Source organism: Stenella coeruleoalba, assembly GCF_951394435.1.
Source record: "Stenella coeruleoalba genome assembly, chromosome: 3".
Classification (NCBI taxonomy): domain Eukaryota; kingdom Metazoa; phylum Chordata; class Mammalia; order Artiodactyla; family Delphinidae; genus Stenella; species Stenella coeruleoalba.
Window position 1 is genome coordinate 136248198 of NC_137148.1, and position 21027 is coordinate 136269224.

At 47.5% G+C, this 21027-nt stretch overlaps 1 protein-coding gene across 1 annotated transcript in view; it reads left to right on the forward strand.

Moving 5' to 3' along the window:
- ADRA1B (adrenoceptor alpha 1B) overlaps positions 1–8507 on the forward strand; it is a 60356-nt gene extending 51849 nt beyond the window's left edge. The window contains exon 2 of the mRNA XM_079918137.1: positions 7841–8507. Within this exon, the coding sequence (XP_079774263.1) occupies positions 7841–8448 (608 nt within the window). The 3' untranslated portion in view covers positions 8449–8507. The remainder of the gene's footprint in view (positions 1–7840) is intronic.
- The last annotated feature ends 12520 nt before the right edge of the window (positions 8508–21027 follow it).

Consider the following 21027-nt stretch of genomic DNA (forward strand, 5'->3'; position numbering starts at 1 on the left):
GCAGCAGGGTGAGAGTTCCGAGGCCTGGTCTGCACGGGAGATCCTGTTTGCCACCTGCCTCATCTTCTTGGCAGTAGTACTGGCAGTGATAGCAGTGTTGGCAATAGTAACAGTAGTTGTGTTTGAAGCAGTCAAACTGTACTTTGAGTACAGCTTTGCGTGCTTTCAACATGCCAGGCACTTACCAAGCCTAAGCTCAACTCATCCATGCAGAAAAGAATTATCACCATCCCCACTTTCTGGGAAACAGAGCTCCAGTAGTTTCCCCAAGTTCACTCATCTGGGAAGTCAGGGTCAGCACTTGAACCCAGCTGTACCTGCCTGTGATGTCTGAACAGGTCCTTAACCACTGGACTCCATTGTCTCGATAAATCTCTGTTGGATCAATTGAAGGACATTTGAACAGGTTCTGGCCATCGTTCTGCCATTCACCAGCTGAGTGACCTTGAGCAAGTTACTCACCCTGACTGACCTTCTGTTAAGGAAGAAGGTTTCGGAGTCCTGCCAAGCCATGATGCTAAGACACAGGGCAAAGAGCGTGGGACCATTTCATGAGCAAGAGAAGTGGAGACAGGCTCAGGGACATGCACTGCAAGTCAGTGGCCCTGGCAAAGAGCAGGCATAGCCCTGGCTTCCAGCAGAGAGAGCAGGCTTCCAGGAACCCACATTTCCCATTGGTATTTGCTTCCTCTCCTGGCAGCTTCATTGGCCCCCAAAGGTCTGTTTGGGTGCCCAGAGAAAAAGATCCCTGTCACCAATCCGCTTTCACGCCCCAAGGGCCTCAGCACCTTCCCTAATTAACGAGGGCTTCTTGGCTCCCCCCCCAGGGCAGGCTGGCGTAGCAAACAGGGCCACTAATCCACGTGGCTGCTGTGCTGCTGGCAGGTGAGGGAGGAGGGAAGGGTCCAACATATGTGTGGAATCCAAGGCAGCTGGCAGTCCAGTCCCTGACCCGCACTGCCCCTCTGTGGTGGGTCTGGAGATGGGCAGGGCTTCTAGCTCTGGCCTCGTGGAGGCTCTGAATGTTAAGGCTGGACGGGACTCAGATCAAACCACTCAACTAAAGGAGGGAAACCATGTCAAATTATTATGTAGTGCACCTGAAACTAACATAATATTGTCCGTCAACTCTAGTTCAGTAAAATAAAAAAATACATTTTTTTAAAGGAGGGAAACTGAGGCCCGGAAAGGGAAAGCAACTTACCCAAAATGATACATCAAGTTATCAAACAGGTTTCCTGTAATTAGATTTCCAGCCCAATGAGTGGTTTACAGGAATAATTATTATTTGGTTAATAAGCATTAATGCAGAGTTGATTGAGGTGGCAGGAACCTGGTACCCAACAAGCTAGTAAGAACTTTACATGTTTTTACCATGTTTAATCCTCACAACAACCCAGGGAAGGTGGTATTCTTATTAGCTCCATTTTACTGATGAGGAAACTGAAGCTTAGGTATAGTATGAAACTTGCCCAGGGTCATGTGTCTGGTGAGAGAACCAGGATTCTGTCCCAGGAATCGGAATCTAACGAGAAAAGGGCAGTCGTTGTCAGAAGTCACTGAGGGCTTGCTCAGGGTGCGAGAGTCATGCCGGGGTCTGTAGGAGGACGAAGCAAAGTAGAATGCAAATGGAACAAGAGGGTAGGTGAGGTCATTATTCAGCTTCCAAACACATGAGGATTAAGAACTGACCACACCCAGAGTTGTGGAGGTGTAGGGAAAATATCACATTCATACACAGTCGATGGGAGGAGGGTAAATTGGTACGACCAGTTCAGGAGGCAATTTGGCCAGCTGTCGGGACTTAAATGTGGAATTGACCCAGTGATTGCTCGTGAAGGAGGTTAGCCTGCAGAAACACTCAAACGTGCGAAAAGCAAAATGCATGAGGCTTGTCATTACTGCAGTTTGTGATAGCCAAAAATTGGAAATCACCTACTTGACTATCATCAGGAAAGAGTTTAGTGAACTACTATATATCCAGAGGACAGAATGTAATGCTGTGACATGGGGAAATATCTTTTATGCATTCTAAGTGAAGAAAGAAATTTGGCGAAAGGTATGTGTATGACCCCATTAAAAAAGATCCGTCTGAAAGAATAAAAACAAAACTGTTAACTCTGGTCCTGTCCACTTAAATGAAGAAAGGATTTTCACTCTATATTATATAGATTTTTTGTAATGTGTAATTTTTTAATTTAGCAGGTGTAAGTGAGGGGTTTTTTAGTTGAAGTATAGTTGATTTACAATATTGCGTTTCAGGTGTACAACGAAGTGATTCGGATATATATATATTCTTTTTTTCAATTCTATTCCATTATAGTTTATTACAAGATATTGAATATACTTTCCTGTGCTATATAGTAAATCCTTATTGTTTATCTATTTTATATATGGTGGTATGCATCTGTTAATCCCCTACGCCCAATTTATCCCTCCCCCACTTCCCCTTTGGTAACCATAAGTTTGTTTTCTATGTCTGTGAGTCTGTTTTTGTTTTGTAAATAAGTTCATTTGTGCCACATTTTAGATTCCACATATAAGTGATACCACATGGTATTTGTCTTTCTCTTTCTGACTTACTTAGTGTGATAATCTCTAGGTCCATCCATGTTGCTGCAAATGGCATTCATTTTGTTTTATGGCTGAGTAATATTCCAGTGTGTGTGTGTGTGTGTGTGTGTACACACACACACCACATTTTCTTTATCCATTCATCTGTTGATGGACACTTAGTTGCTTCCGTGTCTTGGCTATTATAAATAGTGCCGCTATGAACATTGGAGTGCATGTATCTTTTTGAATTATAGTTTTCATCTTTTCTGGATATATGCCCAGGAGTGGGATTGCTGGATCATAAGGTAACTCTATTTTTAGTTTTTTAAGGGTCAGTGAGGTTTTTTTTTAATAGACTTTATTGATTTTTATTTTTTTAGTTTTTTGCGGTACGCGAGCCTCTCACTGTTATGGCCTCTCCCGTTGCAGAGCACAGGCTCCGGACGTGCAGGCCCAGCAGCCATGGCTCACGGGCCTAGCCGCTCCACGGCATGTGAGATCTTCCCGGACCGGGGCACAAACCCGTGTCCCCTGCATCGGCAGGCGGACTCTCAACCACTGTGCCACCAGGGAAGCCCAATAGACTTTATTTTTTAGAGCAGTTTTAGGTTCACATTCAAATTGACAGGAAGGTACTGTGATGAACCCATACTGACATATAATCACCGAAAGTCCACAGTTTACATTAGGGATCACTCTTGGTATTGTACATTTTATGGGTTTTGACAAAGGTATAATGACATATATCCACCAATATAGCATCATACCGAGTAGTTTCACTCCCCTAAAAATTCTCTGTGCTCCCCCTATTCATTCTTCATTGTGTCACTTTTGTAATAAAAACATACAAATCTGGAAAGGAAAAGAAATAAAGATATGGTTTCTGCCCAGAAGGAGTTTACAGTCTGGGTGGTAAACAAGGACTCAGCCAGCCCGGAGATGGCTTAATTAACAGACAAACAATAAAATAACAGAATAAGGTCTGATTGTATATGTTCTGTGGGGTACAGAATGAAGAATTCAGTCTGAGTCGGGTAGGGTTAATCAGAGCAGAGTTCCTGGAAGAGGGCAATGAATGGGCCAGGATATACAGTATATTTGGAAAATGGCCACCATTTATGAATTTTCAAGGTGCCAGACCCTGTGTCACGTATGTTTACATGGATATTTTCATGTATTCAGAATAACCCTATGAAGCAGATGTTATCCCCAATTTATGGATAAGAAAATTTAGCCTGAGAGAGCCAATTAACTTTTCAAAAGTCAAACAGCCAATACACCAAAAGGATGCAAAACCAGGCTTCTGTAATCCCAAACTCTGAGCTCAAGTCACCAGGCCACATTGCCTAAAGCGGCTGAAGGCAAAGAATGACCTTCTTCTCAGAGGAACAAGTAACTCGGGGAGCCCAAACTCAAATTGTGGCTGTAAGTAAATGCCATGAGAAAAGTCAGCATCACCCCCTTCCCTTTGGCTGAGCACATCTCAGCCCCATGGTCCTTGGAGAGTGCTTTGTAAGAAAATAAAGACAAAGATCCAGACTGTCTTTATCCCTGACAAGGTGCTTCCGTTGTGATGGAGGTGAAGAAGAACCTAGAAAGAAATGGCACAGGGGTACAGAATGATATTTATGCCCCTATCATAAAGCCATGTGTGTTCTGTGGCAATGAACTGTGAATGCATCAGCCTTCCCACAAGCCTGTGGACTGCCACAGGGCAGAGCCCACCCCCCTGTTTGTCTGTATCCCCACAGGTTGGCCTCATGCCTGGCACTTAGCAGAGCTCCGTATTTGTGGAATGAATGAATGAACAAATGAATGAATGAATGTATAAAAATGTAAAAAGCTACGACTCTTATATGCTGGTGTCCTGATCCATAAAATAGGACCAACTGGGGGCTTCCCTGGTGACACAGTGGTTGAGAATCTGCCTGCCGATGCAGGGGACACGGGATCAAGCCCTGGTCTGGGAAGATCCCACATGCCACGGAGCAACTGGGCCCGTGAGCCACAATTACTGAGCCTGCGCGTCTGGAGCCTGTGCTCCGCAACAAGAGAGGCCGCAATAGTGAGACGCCTGCGCACCGCGACGAAGAGTGGCCCCCGCTTGCCTCAACTAGAGAAAGCCCTCGCACAGAAACGAAGACCCAGCACAGCCATAAATAAATAAATAAATAAATTTAAAAATTCACGACATATGTCAATATTTTAAAAAAAAATAGGACCAACTATAGTCCCTTCATCTAGGGATTACTGTGATCATTAAATGGGCAAATGGTGTAAAGGATTTAGTGTAAGATGTGTACAAGAGCACACACAATGTGATTGACGGTTCTGGTATTAGCTATTAGCACTATTGTTATTTGTGTATCCTTTAAAAGCTGGTCCCTCAGGATACACACCTGTTAAGCCATTTATTGACCATTTTACTAACATCTTCAACAGGATTGGCAAGCAGAGTTACAAGTTTGTCTTCAGCAAGTATGCTTTCCTGCTCTGGATCCTGCCCACCTTTGCCACAGCTGTCTGTGCCTCCCCAGCCTCTATCCCAGGCCTTAACATGTCCTCATGGGTGGTGTGCCTACCTGTGCACATGCTCACCAGCATTTACCGTCCAGGGCGATTCACAAGGTTTCCAAGTGTTACCTCCCTCTCTCCACTTCCCCAAATTTATTCTCCAGTTTCCCATTTTTGTCAAGACCAGTTTAACTATGCCCTTTAGACTCAGTGACAGAAACAAGACCATCCCCCTGGGCAGAAACAACTCACCCCATCATGGGTACTAGGTGTTCACACGTCATATTTGCATTTCCACTGGGGCCTTCTGTCCAGTGTCTTATTCCAAAGGAGAATCTGGGACAGTGGGACAAAAACCTAATGGTGCAAGCCTTGTCACAAATCAGACCACGAGGTGGCGCCCTCATTGGCTCCCACCTAGAGCTAACCCACAGTTGAGAAGAGTCAGCATACTTTATGTATAGTTAGCACTTACCCGGATTATGGATAACCTTCTTTCCAAGTTAACCCCTCTTTGGTTTAACCCCACACCAGGAACTCTGGCCATCTCCCCCCAGCCACCACCCCTGCATTGCCAAGCAGAGAAGTTGGAGGCTCCCTGTAACGACAAGCCGAAGCTCAAATAATCAAGAAGGGCAAGTGCTACAGGGGGGAAACTCAAGGGCAATACAAAATAGGGATTCTTATGGCATCTATGCCACAACTGTGGGGTCTGCAGCCACTTTCTGGGTCTCGGTGTCTCCATCTGCCAAGCGAGGAGGTTGGACTTCATGATTTGCTAAGATTTCTCCCATTCAGATGTTCTTCCTTCAACAAATGGATTCAAAGGTGATCCCACAGTGTAACAGAGGAGATAAGACAGGAATACAAAAGTCACTGTACTGCAGGTGGAGTGGCTGGCTTAGGGACATGGTTTGAAGTTACGAAATGTTCTGTAAAGTATATTTGCATTTTTTAAAGCATTTACATACATATATACAACAGGAAAAAAATCTGAAAGTTTATGTACCAAAATGTGATGTCTCTGCATTATGGGTATGTTTGCTTTTAAAATATTTTTTCTTTCCTTTTTGCTTTTTAATAGTTTCTCATTTTTCCACAGAGGGTATGATTAATAGCATTAAAAACAAAAACAAAAAATCACGTTTCATAGTCAAACAGAATTGAGTTTAAATCCCAGCTATATTACAAACATGCTACGTGGCCTGGGGCAAGTCATCTAACCTCTCCAAGTCTCAACTGCCTTGCATTTAAAATGGAATTGTTTTTGACTTAATATTGCCATTAAATGCTTTGGGACCTCAAATTCACAGGGATGAGTTAATCATGTTTCCCAATTCATAGCACCTCATTGTCATCGATCTAAGCCAGGCCTCTCTCTTACTTTATTGATTTATTTCCTTTTATTCCCATCCCTTATTCCCCTTTCCCTCTGCCTCACCCTTAGGCACCCATTTTGTATTTGATATGTATAATATTTTTTAACTTGAAAATGTTTTTGAAAATGTGTGTGGTTGGTTGTATCTTATAACAAAAGATATTATGCTATAAATCTCATTGTTTCCTACTTTTTTCACAAAGAACAATGTATTTAAGATCTTTCCATATTGCTTTTTGGACATGTCATCCAGGACTTCTAAGTACTGCATAATTGCTGTGCTATGCATGTACTCCACTCTACCTTTCCATAATTCCCAGTGAGGGGCACCCAGGTGTTTTCCAACTCTCTGTCACCATAAACACCACCCTGAGCATAGTTGTACATGGCCCCCGATGGACCTGTGTGAAAATTCTTTGAGAGCTCTACCCTGGAGCAGAATTGCTGGGTCAGGAGGTATCTATATTCCTAATGGGATCAGAAGGTCTTCACAGCCTCTGCCTCCACCAGCAGGAGACTTCCCATGTCTCCACACCCTTGTCTGTACTTGGCACTATCGAGTTTTCTAATTTTTGCCAACCTAACAGATGTTCTATCACTCTGTGGTTTTCACTTTATTTGACTGCCTAATAGTTTGAGCATCTTGGCATATGCTCATTAGACCTCGGGTTTCCTATTTTGTAAATTGCCTGTTCCTTTTCTTTGCCCACTATCTACTAGGAATGCTGTCTTTTTCTTGTTGACTTTCAGGAGTCCTTATATATTCTAAATATCAATCCCTTGACTGTCTTAGACATTGTAAATAATCTTCTCCCATTCTTGCCCCATAGTTTATCTTTTTGAAGTGTTAAGCTGTTTTTCTTCACCTCTCCATCAATAAGATCATCCTTTACCTTGTCTTCTTTTACCTTATAAAGGTTTACCTTTCACCTTTAGGTCTTTAATACATCTCATATTTGCCATGGAAATACTTCATGGCATTTTGTGAAGGATAAAATAATACAGGTAAAGCGCCAGTACAGTGCCTCAGACCCAAGAGCTGTACCATTGTGGGTGATTATTATTATCATTTGAGTAGAAAGTGGTAAGCACTGCCCTAGGAAATCTAGAGATAACGGGAGTTTGAATGCTGTTTTAGCTAGATCAGAAAAGATTTTATGGGCAAAGGTTAAGTGATGGAGATTGGCCTGAAAAAAGAATGTAGGAGTCATTTATTTTGAGATGTAAAGGGCAGTATTCCAGGTAGAGGAACTGGCCTGGGCAAAGGCCTGGAGGCAGGAATGCCACAGGTTGACAATGTTTGGGCCGATCACATCGAAGAGAGGGGTCTGACTACTCACCAACTGCTGTCTGTCTTTCTGCCCATACCCACCCCACCCCTTCCCCCTGCAGGCTCCCTGTTCTCCACCCTGAAGCCCCCCGACGCCGTGTTCAAGGTGGTGTTCTGGCTGGGCTACTTCAACAGCTGCCTCAACCCCATCATCTACCCGTGCTCCAGCAAGGAGTTCAAGCGCGCCTTCGTGCGCATCCTCGGGTGCCAGTGCCGCGGCGGCCGCCGCCGCCGCCGTCGCCGCCTCTTGGGCGGCTGCGCCTACACCTACCGGCCGTGGACGCGCGGCGGCTCGCTGGAGCGGTCGCAGTCGCGCAAGGACTCGCTGGATGACAGCGGCAGCTGCCTGAGCGGCAGCCAGCGGACCCTACCCTCGGCCTCGCCGAGCCCCGGCTACCTGGGCCGCGGCGCGCCGCCGCCCGTCGAGCTGTGCGCCTTCCCGGAGTGGAAGGCGCCTGGCGCCCTCCTGAGCCTGCCCGCGCCCGAGCCCCCGGGCCGCCGCGGCCGCCACGACTCGAGCCCGCTCTTCACCTTCAAGCTGCTGGCGGAGCACGAGAGCCCCGGGACCGACGGAGACGCCAGCCACGGGGGCCACGAGGCCGCAGCCGACGTGGCCAACGGGCAGCCCGGCTTCAAAAGCAACATGCCCCTGGCGCCCGGGCAGTTTTAGGGCCCCGCGCACCGCTTCCTTTCCCTGGGGAGCCAATCATCGTGGGGGGCGGGCGGGCGGAGGGGGGGAAGGGAGCGTCGGCGCCCGGTAGACACGGGCCCCACGGGGAAGCGGGGGGAGGGGGGCGGGGAGAGGGGCAGCTGCTTTTCTGGCAGGGGCATGGGTGCCAGGTACAGCGCGGAGAGCTGGGCCGAGCATGCTGAGAGCCTGGGAGACCCGACGCCAGCCGGGATTTCCGTCTCTCACTCTGTGTATATATCTAAACGAGTTCTTCTGTACATGTATTTAACCGTGGGTGCACGTGTGTCTGTGCGGTGTACGTGTGGTCTGCGTGTGTGCGTGTGTGTGGCCGCCCGCGCGGGGGCAGAGCGAGTGGGTGCCCAGGAGGCACCCTGGGCATTGTTTGTCTCGTGACTTCGTACCTCGCAAGCCCCTCCTGTACTTCACTGAACGGTGGCACTCTGGCGGGGTTGGAAGCAAAGTCGGACATTAAAGGTCATTTCTTCTGTGCGGCTTTGAGTAGTTTGTGAACGGGGTGGCAGGCAGATCTTGAGTTGCCTTTTCGTTCACATTAAGGTGTGCCCCTGTCTCTCCCGCCGGCCCTGTGGGCAGTGATTGTGCCAGCCCCCCCTTGACCCCGTTTCTGCCTTTGCCATTCCTGCCCTTCAGGGCTAAACAAATCTGACCCTGTGGCCGAAAGTGACGCCCTGGACTTGTCCCATAAATCCTTCCTGCCTGCTTTTGACCGTTCCCATATCCAAATCTTCCTGCTGTGGGCAACATAGGGCAATGTCTGGCCTGGCCCTGATCCCCAGGACCCCGATCCTAGTTGGAGCTACCAGGCCAGCACCCTAGGTGGGCCTGTCACCTGTGAGGGGACTGGTCCCTTACCTCCTCCAGCATCTTCTGACCAAACACTGCATTATTTGCCTGTGCCCATGGAACCTGAAAAAGAGAGCCAGACTGCAGAATTTTCTGGACAAGATAAGGATCCATATGTCAATGCAACACCTATGGGCACAGGAACCCTCCTAAGCTCGGCTAACTGGCCAGCCTGCCTGGGAAAGAAGCACTGAGGAAAGTCACGCAGAGAAGAGGAGCATACCTTGAAGAAGGTAACTTCCGTTCTAGTCTCAGCGCTGCTACCAATTTACTCTGTGACCTTGAGAAGGTCACATCTCTTCTGGATCTTGGTTTCCCATCTATGTAATGACAAGATTGATTCTAAGGGGCTTCCCTGGTGGCGCAGTGGTTGGGGGTCTGCCTGCCGATGCAGGAGACACGGGTTCGTGCCCCGGTCCGGGAAGATCCCACGTGCCGCGCAGCGGCTGGGCCCGTGAGCCGTGGCCGCTGAGCCTGGGCGTCCAGAGCCTGTGCTCCGCAACGGGAGAGGCCACAGCAGTGAGAGGCCCGCGTACCGCAAAAGAAAAAAAGATTGATTCTAAGGTCTTTTCTGCCTCTAAAAGCCACCAGTTTGCTAAAAGAATAATGGATAGGGAACAAAAGAGGGAGCATTTTTCTTCCCTGAAATTAAAAAAAAGAACCTAAGAGGAAAACCCCCACCCCAGTCCCTTTCTCTTCCTGCTTTGCTTTTTCTAAGTTGAGATTCATTAATTTTTCAAATGGTGAGAGCTTCTCCCAGTAATATTAGCACATCAGTCATTTATTCTATAGGCGATTGAAATAGAAAATCCCTTAATGGGGGAGGGGCAGTCATTCATTTAGCTGAAAAGTGTAGGGGTATCAGGCATGGCTGGATCCAGGGGCTTAAACAGTATTGTTAGCTTGCTCACTGGCTCTTATCATTCATCTAGCTCCCATCTTTTGCTCTGCTTATCTTTATATGTTACACTTGTTTCCTTTCTGCAAATAGCTTTCTCACACCATTCTTACAACTTGAGCCCCCTCCCCAAGGAGAAGTAAGATTTCCCAGCATATCTGCCAAAAAAAGAAAAATAAAGAAAAAATCCAGAGAAGCTAGATGTTCTGTATCACAGACCCCTTTGAGACTCTAATGAAAGCTATAGATATACCTTCCAGATAAAAAAATGCACATACAAAAAAATTACATTTTCATACAATTTCAAGTGACTCACGTCTGTTTAAGATCCTATGAACTAAGCATGATACCCCAGATTCACTAGTTATTTGAAAAAACAATGTTCAGAATTATCTAGGCCAATCCCCTCATCTTTACAGATGGAGAGACTGAGGTAAATAACTTGCCAAGTCACACTAACCTAGGACTAAGACCTGGATCTGCTACATCCCTGTGAAGTACATTTTCTCCTCCCTTGTGCTGCCATCTTGGGGTTGAGTATATCCTCCAACAGAAAGTAGGTTTCTTCTTGCTGCTGTAGAGAAAAGGGAGTCCTAGGGAAGGAAGAGCCTGCACCCAATTCCCAGAGAAGAAGGAACAGTTTGGGATAGTCCTCTGGAAACATTTGCTTAACAACACAAGTCTTTCAAACAAGTCTGACACAGAATCCTGATACAAGTGCAGTCTGCAGTGAAGTGAGGAAAAGAGGACAGAGCCTCGCCCCCTTGGCCTCCTCCTCCATGTCTTCAGCCCCTTCCCCTCACCTGCCCCAAGCACCTGAGGGCTCCACGGCGTGAAGTTTGAAAATCCCTGGTGAATGGGACTTGGAGTCAGTAGGACCTGGCTTCAAGTCTTGGCTCTGGGTGACGTTGGGCAATTTACCTGCCTCTTCTCATCTGTTTCTCCATCTATCAAATGGACATGACCTTCACAGCCTAGCAGGAAGCACAAAGGATTCGATGAGATCACTGTGGCATAAATACTGAACTGTGAATCACTGGGCAAATGCAAGTTGTAATTTGGACTTCAGATATCTGAAGCCACAGTCACCAAAGGTATTTCCTGAGGTGCTCAGTTACAATGACCTCACACATTACTGATCCTTGGAGGCCACCCAGGCAGCACAAAGAAGCAGTGGCAGCCTCCTACCTCTTTCCAGAAGGAAGGTTGGCCAAGCAGTGGCTCACATCCCTGTAGAGGGCTAGGTTCCATTTGTGCCCCCAGCCAGGGCCTGCATTATGCTGACCTCTCCAGGCTGCCTCACTGTGGTCTATCTACCCCAAGGAAGGCGTCGAGTTCCTCAGGAGCCCTTGGAGTGAACATGTCCTCTCTGCTCTGACCTCACAACTGGCCACAAAGCAGCCTACTTTATCATCTCTAACTACCCAAATACTGCTGGGTCGTTTGTCACCCCTGAGGCATGCACAGGGATACATCTTTACACCAACCGAAGTAAAGAAGGAAGTGGCTTGGCAAGGGTAGTAGTTAATCCTGCAGCTCTGGGCTCAAATCCCACTCCTGCCATGGGTTCTAAACCTCAGTTTCCTTAACTGTAAAATAGGGATAATAATAGTACTTATGTCATAGGGGCATTAGGAGGATCAAATGAGATCATGAGGGTAAAAATGACACCATGCCAGTCACCTGGAGAACATCCAATAAGTGGTAGCTATTTGCAGAGGTATTAGTTATTTAATTCATTACTTTGATATATGAAGTTTAAAAAATCTGAGTAAAAAGACAAAACAAATTTGGTACTATTCATCAGATATCAGGGTTTTAGGACTCAGGGTCCACCCTGAAGAAGAAAGACACACGTTTATGACAGAGTAAAAGAATTTTATGTCTTACAGCATGAAAAAACATATTACTCAAGGTGATGATCAGCCCAAACTAAAAGGAAAAGTGAAATTTAATCAGATAATGTTATAGAACATCCTAGAGTGACAAAGCCAGAATAGGTGTGTGAGAGAAGTCTGGATGTCTTAGGGATAGTGCATCCCGTGACGAAGTAGTGGGAGGAGGGGACACAGGGCTGCTCTGAGCATGTACCTGGGTTCAAGGCCCAGCTCCACTGTCTGAACCAGCTATTGAGGCCTGAGGCTGATTGCCCTGTGTGGAAATAGGGGATGTGGTTAGCACTGACCTCACAAGGTTGGGATGAGACAACATATGAAAGAGCTTGGCCCAGACTGGGCATTGTTTTTATTACCTGTGGGCTACCTTACATATCCTCCTTTCCCGCAGTTCTCAACTTTCTTAAACCAGAAGCTCCTTTAAGAATCTGGTGAAAACCAAAGAAAAGTAAGCATAACAGCCCAAATGTCACCTACAATTCATGCCCCCCAAATCTCCCAACAGACATATGGAACCCATAAACTTTTCAACAGATTTTACTCCCTTGATATATAGAAGTAGCCAAATCCAGAGAGAAATATACACACGAGACATGCTAGCCCTCAGGGAGCCCAGCCTGGATGCGAGGTGGGCAGGTCACCAGGGAATTTGAGTGTGTGACAGGAGTTGGGCGTCTACCACCACCCTCACTTGGTAAGACCCCAAGTGTCAGGCTCCATCTTCCATTTGGGGCATGGAGGTGATGGATAAGTGCCCTGGGATCTTGGGAGTGGGCTGCATGGGACCTAGGCAAAGTACTGAGCATCACTCCTCCAGATGAAGAACAGGCCTCCTCCTGCCTGCTGTCACCAAGAGGTCCTCACCAGATGCCAAAAAGTAGAACAGCAACCACTCCTCAGCTCAAATTAGGGGTTGACTTCCACCCAGCCCTGGAAACAGACATGGCAGCCTCTAGCTATACCACCTCCTCTCAGCAGATTCCTTCAGTACGGTCTTCACCTTACCCCCCAAGTCCATGGAATCTTTATTTAGTCCGGGTAAGGGTGAGAGTCAGGATACAAAGGCATGGCTGGATCAACTTAGAAGAAATTGCGTCCTTCCACAGCCTTCCCACATTACACCTGGACCTGCCTTCTGAAACTTAAGAACCGAGCATTGGCCATGTTTTTCTTTGGCTTCCCCTGGAAAACCTCCCCCTTAATCAACGGGACTAAGCTGGCTTTCCCTTAGTCAATGGGACTGGCTGGCTTGGCTACAGTCAGAGCCTCAGTGTATGAGTTAGTTCGCTGAAGTGTGGGTGTTGGGAGGTGGGGAGGGGACAGATGTTCAATCTGGTCCCATTCCTGCTCTAACCTCTCAGCCCTCTCCTTCCCCACTCTGCTCCAGCCACGCTGGCCTCTGCTGTTCCTCAAACTGGGGAGCCTGGCTCCCCACTCAGGGCCTTTGCACTTGCTGGCCCCTCTACCTAGCTCTCCTTCTCTCCACACGGCTTCCTCCCTCACCTCCTTTGCATCTTTGTTCAAGGGTCACCTCTCAGGGCTCATCTGATTCCTCTGACTGTCCTATTTAAAACTGACCTCCTCACTGCCCACATCATCTAGCCCCTCCTATAGCCCTTTCCCACCTTTATTTTCTCCATAGCACTTATTGCTGCCTAGCATGCTTTATATTTTATCTGTTTTTATGTTTTTTTGTCTGCCTCCCCATGCACACTAGAAATACAAGTTCCATGAGGGTGGGGATTTTTTTTCTGTTTTGTTCAGCATTGTATCCTCAGCATCTAAAGTAGTGCTTGCCACCTGGTTAAGTGTTCGAATATTTTTGAATGAACAAGTGTATGTTACCTCACCATGAGTGTGGGAGTGCTATCATAGTAGGAGAACAGAGTGCTAGGGGAGCTCATGGCAGGGGCTCCTACCTCTAACTTGATGATGCGAGCTGGGGCAGGGGGCAGTTCTGGTCAGGGAAGGCTTCCTGTAGGAGGTGGCATCTGAAGAATGTCAGCTGGGCCCTGCCTACCCAACACCCACTGTGGTTCCGTTGTTAGTGCTTTCATACACCACCTGGGTGGAGATGGGAGTCTAAAGGCCAGGTATCTGGTCATAGCCCAGCTCCTAAGTCTCCACCCTCTTTAGGCTTCTGTCTACCGTCTGACAGTCAGAAGCATTGAGCCAAAGACACCCCTAAGCTCTGCCGATCTATGATGCCGCTTTTGTTCTCTCCTTAATGCACAATCCCCATAGACAAGCTACTTTTTGGAGACAACGTCATAGTGATTAGTAAGATAAACAGCATTGGCCCTTGCTGATGGCCTCATTCAGAAAAGCAGCATCTATATAAGAAGCTTCCAGAACTGCTCGGAAGCAGAGGAAAGTGCTAAAACCTGGTGACTGCCCTCACATATAGTGCCACCTGCTTCTGCTGAAAGCATGTTTGTGTCTCCGCCAAACCCCACCTGAAATCCGGCAACCACTTACACCTGTATGTCACGCCCCCGTTTGTTCTTTCATTTAGTCTACAAATGATTGTTGATCTGGGAGCCAAAGAAACAAAGGCAAATAAAACGCAGCCTTTGCACTCATGAACATTTCAGTCTGGAAGAGGAGATTGGACATTCCCTCCAAACAAGAATTCTGAAGGGACACAGACATCGTCAGTGCCATTGGAGGCATGTAAGTAAAGGGCTTTGGGAATTCAAGGGAGAAAGGATGCAGGCTGAAGCCCTAACCTTCCATGTGATGGTGTTAGGAGGTGGGGCCTTTGGGAGGTAATTAGTTTAGCTGAGGTCATGAGGGTAGGGCCTCCATGATGGGATCAGTACCCTTATAAGAAGAGGGAGAGGGCTTCCCTGGTGGCACAGTGGTTGAGAGTCCGCCTGCCGATGCAGGGGACATGGGTTCATGCCCCGGTCCAGGAGGATCCCACGTGCCACAGAGGGGCTGGGCCTGTAAGCCATGGCCGCTGAGCCTGCGTGTCTGGAGGCTGTGCTCCGCAACGGGAGAGGCCACAGCGGTGAGAGGCCTGCATACCAAAAAAAATAAAAGAAGACGGAGAGACACCAGCGCTTCCTCTCTCCACCATGGGAGGACACGGTGAGAAGGCAGCCACTTGCAAGTCAGGAACAGGGTCCTCACCAAGCCAGGGTCTGCTGGCACCTTGATCTTGGACTTCTAGCCCCCAGAACTGTGAGAAAGAAATGTCTGCCACCCAGTCCGTGGAGTTTGTTTGGCAGCCCAAGCTGACGAATACAGGACGCTCTAAGAGGTCAGAGATGAGAACCTGGGCGAGGAGGGGTCTAAAAGAGGTGAGAGATGTGAGAGGTGACACGGTGAGTGTGTAAAGGTCTGGCCCAAGCAGTTGCATGTCCAAAGTGATGCCAGAGCACAGTTTTCCTACGACAGGCTGAGCAGGTACGGGAATCCCCACCTGACAGACCAGGAAGCCGAACCGCTAGAAGTTCCTTTCCCAGGTCACATGGCTGATGAAGGGGAGAGTCAGAACAAGACTCCACACTGCCTGGCCCCAACCTAGAATTTGTTCTCTCCTACTGGATCTGTCTGTGAGATAGATGTGTGTCAAGCCTAGATTCCAATCAAAACATAGCTTGGAAAGTGGCAGTACACCCTGGTCCTTAGGGCTGAGTTCAAACCCTGGCTCTGCTCTTCATCAGCTGTGTGGTCCCAGTGAAGTGATTTAACCTCCTTGAGCCTCAGTTCCTACGCTAGAAAGACTGCCATGATAGAATCTTCTTCACACAGTTGCTATGAGGAATAAATGAGCCAATGCTTGGAACTGAGAAGTGTTGGGCATATAGGAAATGCTCAACTAGTAATAGCGGTTACGTCAGTATCCCTGCTGTGAGGACACAGGGAAAAACCTAGGGTCTCAGCATTGGCCAACAGGAAAGTTAAAAGCTTTTGTCTGAACCAGGGTTAACAGGTGTTAGAGGGTTCTCTTCTAAAGCTACATTATGTCCACACTCCAACTCTTCTGAGAGAAGTCCTATCTGGGGAGAGCTGAGAATAAAAGAAAACCCGGAGAAAATGAATAGTGCGTTCAGATCATCCGAGTAGGGGCAGATGCTACCAGGGCCTGGTGAGCAAATCTCAGTGGCAGAACTAGATTCAGGAGCTGGACTCACAAGGAGTCTTCTAGTCTAGGGGCTCTCACAGTCTTTGCAACCCACAGGATGGAACACTGCACATTGCAACTCAGTACATGTAGATATAGATACACAGATATCAAGGTTTCTCAGTCTCCTCACTGTTGAAATTTTGAGTTGGATAATTCATCGCTAGGGAGTGGGGAGGGGGCTGTCTTGAGAATTGTAGGATATTTAGCAGCATCCCTGGCCTCTACCCACTTGATGTCAGTAGCATTTCCTGCCCCCTTCAGTTGTGACAATTAAAATTGTCTCCAGACATCTCCAAATGTCTCCTGGGAGACAAAATTGCCCACAGTTGAAAACCACTAATGCACACAGATATAAGGAACAAAAGTTTCATAAAATTTATCCTTACAAAATGTACTCTGATATTTCTCGTTTTGTATTATTAGATGTCACTTGTTTAAAAGTGCCAATTGTGGCTCACTAACTTAATTTCACAGTGCAAGAACCGTAGTTTGAGGAACACTGTTCCAGGCGAGGCTTTCTGCTTATCCCTGGCCTTCAGAAACTCAGTTGTAACTGTTTTCCAATGTCACCTGTCCTTCCCGGAGGGGAACCCGTATTGAGAATTGGGAAGATGTTTGGGTTGGGAAAGTTACATATCATCTTAGGATCTCTGTCCCACCCTCTGTAAAATGGAGATCAAATGCCTACCTCAAAGGCTTGGGTGGACAGTAATGAGATAATCCCTAGAATAAGCACTATCTCTGAGCAATTGCTATGTGCCGGGCACTGTGCTAGGGGGTTTACACACACATTTTCTCATTTAATTCTCATAGCATTTCTATGAACAAGGGACTATGTTTACCATTACTTGATAGATGAGGAAACTGAAGCCTGGAGAAGCTAAGGATGCAGACTTTGGAAGATGTGGTGGTTTTAAAATATTTCTGCAGGTTCTTCTTATTAAGAGGTGAAGTCTAATTATTCACTCCTTGAATAGAATGCGGCAGAAGTGACCCCCTGGGACTTCCAAAGTCATGTAACATAATTCAATCCTCATGTCTTTCTCTCTTGGGATGCTTGCCCTTGGAACCCACCTGTCATTTTATGAGGAAGCCCAGGCCACATGAAGAGGCCACAGTAGATGTACCTGCCAGCTGAGGTCCGGCCAACAGCCAGCCTCAACCACCAGACATGTAAGTGACCCTTGAGTGAGAATCACCCAGCTGAGCTCAATTAACACCCAGCATCATGATAGATAATAATGAAGGACTATTGCTGTTTTGCACCACCAATTTTGCTTTGCGGCAACAGATAACTTGTAAATAAGGGAAGACCTAAGATTTCTACTTAGACAGTATGACCCTGGAACCCACACTTATAACCATTACCCCTAGGGCCAGGAAGGGCTTGTACTTTGTGGTTTGATTTTTTCCCCCCAGCTTTATAGATGTATAATTGACAAGTTAAAATTGTATATATTTAAAGTGTACAACATGATGTTTTGATATAAGCATACACTGTGACATGCTTACCACAATCAAGCTAATTAACATATCTATCGCCTCACATGTTACCTTTTTGTGTGTGTGGCAAGAACACTCTCTTAGCAAATTTCAAGTATACAATACAGTATTATTAACTATAGTCACCATGGTGTACATCAGATCTCCAGAACTTATTCATCCCGCATAACTGAAACTTTGTATCCTTTGACCAACATCTCCCCATTTCCCACACCTCCCAGCCCCTGGCAACTACCATTCTACTCTTTGGTTCTGTAAGTTCAATGTTTTTACATTCCATATGTAAGTGAGATCATACAGTATTTGTCTTCTGTGTCTGGCTTATGTCACTTAGCATAATGTCCTCCAGGTTCATCCATACGGTTGCAAACGGATTTCCTTCTCTTTCAAGGCTGAATAATAGTCCTGGGTGTGTGTATAAATTGTTTTCTCATTGTTCTGGAAGCCAGAAGTCAGATCAAGATGTCAGCAGGGTTGATTTCTTCTGCGGCCTCTCCCCTCGGCTTGTAGATGGCTGTCTTCTCCCTGTGTCCTCACACAGTCTTTCCTCTGTTCCTGTCTGTATCCAAATGTCCTCTTCTTCTGAGGACACCAGTCATATTGGATTAGGGTCCACTCTAATGACCTCATTTTATATTGCTGACCTCTTTAATGACCCTATCTCCATATACAGTCACATTCTGAAGTAGTGGGGGTTAGGACTTCAATATATGAACTTGGCGGAGGGGGGCGGGCAGCAGCAGGGAGTACACGATTCAGTTCTTAACAGGTATCCCAAGAGCCCTGGGACTAAAGCCAAAATGTTAGAACACATCAGTGAGGTAGACATTATTACTGTCTCATTTTTAGGCTTAGAGTAGTTTAAGTAACTAGTCCAAGATTAGGTGGTTTCCAGGTAGCAAAGCCAGAATTTGAATTGAGCAGCCCCTCTGACTTTGCTCTACACGCCCCTTACCTGGAACAACCTTCTTTGTATGTTGAAGGAAGCACCTCTCACCTTCCTGCTTGTCCAAGCTCCCTACTCCTTCCCTCTGACTCTGTCTGCCCGTCTCTGGTCTTGAGCTTTTAGAAAACAAAAGCCGGGAAATCTTGCAAGCTTCTCCTGCTTCCGCCATCCATGCCTCACTGGAAGGAATGAAGCACAAAGCCTACTGTCTGCTTGAATGAAGGGAAAGGGCAGAAAGGCGTGGGGCAGAAACATGAGTGAAAATCACAAATATCACCCAGTCACTCACGACCCAAATGTCCAATCAATCCCCATCCAAAGGGTGAATCCAGCCACTTAGATGCTCTGCATGTGTGATACACGTCAGGATGAAGCTCGCTGACTCCACACCTGGCTGAGGAATCCAGTCCACACAGCTAATCTAGCTCAAGACCATCCCTTATGAGCGTCCGCAAAGCAGGGATTGATGAGGAAGCACCTGCTGCAGCATCAGGGTTGAAGCAGCCTCCTTCCATCCCTCCCTAGCTGACCCCAGGACAAGCCAGCAGGTTTCGCAGGAAGGGGCTCCCAGGGCAGAGACTGGTGGCTGTCCTGACACAGCAGAGTCAGCAGGGCTTCCCCTTCCCAACCGGAACACTCTGCTGCCCCAGAGAGCCCGAGAGGCTGGCCAGCCCCTGGCTGTGATGCACCCAAGGAAACACCTGAGCAGGATTCTCCCCCTCACCTGCCCCCCACTTGAAATCACCTACACAGAGATGTCAGAAGGCACTGGATCTTCCCCACTGCAAGGTTCAAGCCCCAGCTATTCCAGCACAGCTGTCCTTGAGCATTGTCCCTAAGGTCTCTGAGGGACCGGTGTTCTTTCAACCATTTGCCACATATTGCTGAGGCCTCCTCCAAGCCAGGCATGCTTAGGATACAGAGGTGAGTAGACAGAGCCAGCCAGCCTCTCTGCCTCGGCGAGGGGGATGTGGCAGGAGTGCCAGCCGAATGGAAACTGGAATTCACAGTCCAACTGTGCCTCCTGCACTGGTGGCCCAGGGGCCCTCCCCAGCATCTGCTGGGCATGAATTGACATGCAGGAAATCAAAGGAGTCTACAAGGGCAGTTTTGTAGGTGGGCATCAGGGAACAGAGAGACAATGCTCTCTTTTTCCCAGCATCACTGGTCTCTACCGCTCTCCCTCTGCCGACCTACTTTATTTCCCTTGACAGAACCCCCCTTCGTGTTTACACTCCATGTCTTCACTTGCTCTCCCCCGTTTCCTCTCCCATCCTTTGTAAACAGGCTTTCATCCCCACCACTTCCTGGGAACCATGCCTGTCATGAAGGGCCTCGATGCTGCCAAAGCCAAGCCTTTTCTCAGTCCTCATCTTCCCGCACCTCTCAGCAGCATTTAGCACAACTGATCAGGCTCCTCGGTACTTTTAAGCACTTCTTTTGCACAGTTTCCAAGCTCGCTGACTACTCCTTCTCAGCAGAGAGCCTTCTCATCTTCCCATCTTCTCGGTGTTGAAGGTCCCCACTGCTCCATCCTTGGATCTTCCTCTTCCCTCCCTGGTGACTTTATCCACTCCCGTGGCGTTAAAGTCTATCCACACCGTGATGACTCCCAAATCATGTCACCAGCCCAGGCCTTTCATAGGCAGCTCAAGCTTCCCATGCTCCCAGCTGGCCTCTTGGTTCCTCCCGAATCCCAGTAACTGTATCACCATTCACCTGATTACACAAACCAAATATCCCAGAGTCTCTTTGACTTCCCTGTGGATCTCAAACCCCACATCAACCATCAATAGGCTTGATGGCCTCTTTTGCAAAATGTGTCTGGAATCCATCCACTTCTCACCACCGCCACCATCACCTTCTCCAGCAGTTGCCTCCCAACTCAACTCCCTGCTTCCCCCTTAGAAAACTGTCCATCTGTACCACCCTCCCCAGCGGCAAGAATGGCCCGTTGGAAAAGTAAATGAGACCATGCCCCTGCTCAAACACTCCAATGAGTTCCCACTACAAGAAATCCACATTGCATGCAATGCTCTGCTCCCCCATTTCTTTTCCCACCTCCTCTGCTATACTCTCCCCTCCCTCTGCTCCAGAAACACAATGGCCCCCTTGATGAACACACCAGGGATACGCCTTTCTTAGGGTCTCTGCCGTTGCTGTTCCCTCTGCCTGTGCTACTCCAGACATTTACAGTTTTCACCCCTTTGGGACTCAATTCAGATGTCACCACCTCAACGAGGCCTTTGCTGATCACTGGTTGTAAAATAGATCACCCATCGCTGTAGCTCCTTACCTGGCTTTCCTTATTTTATAGCAC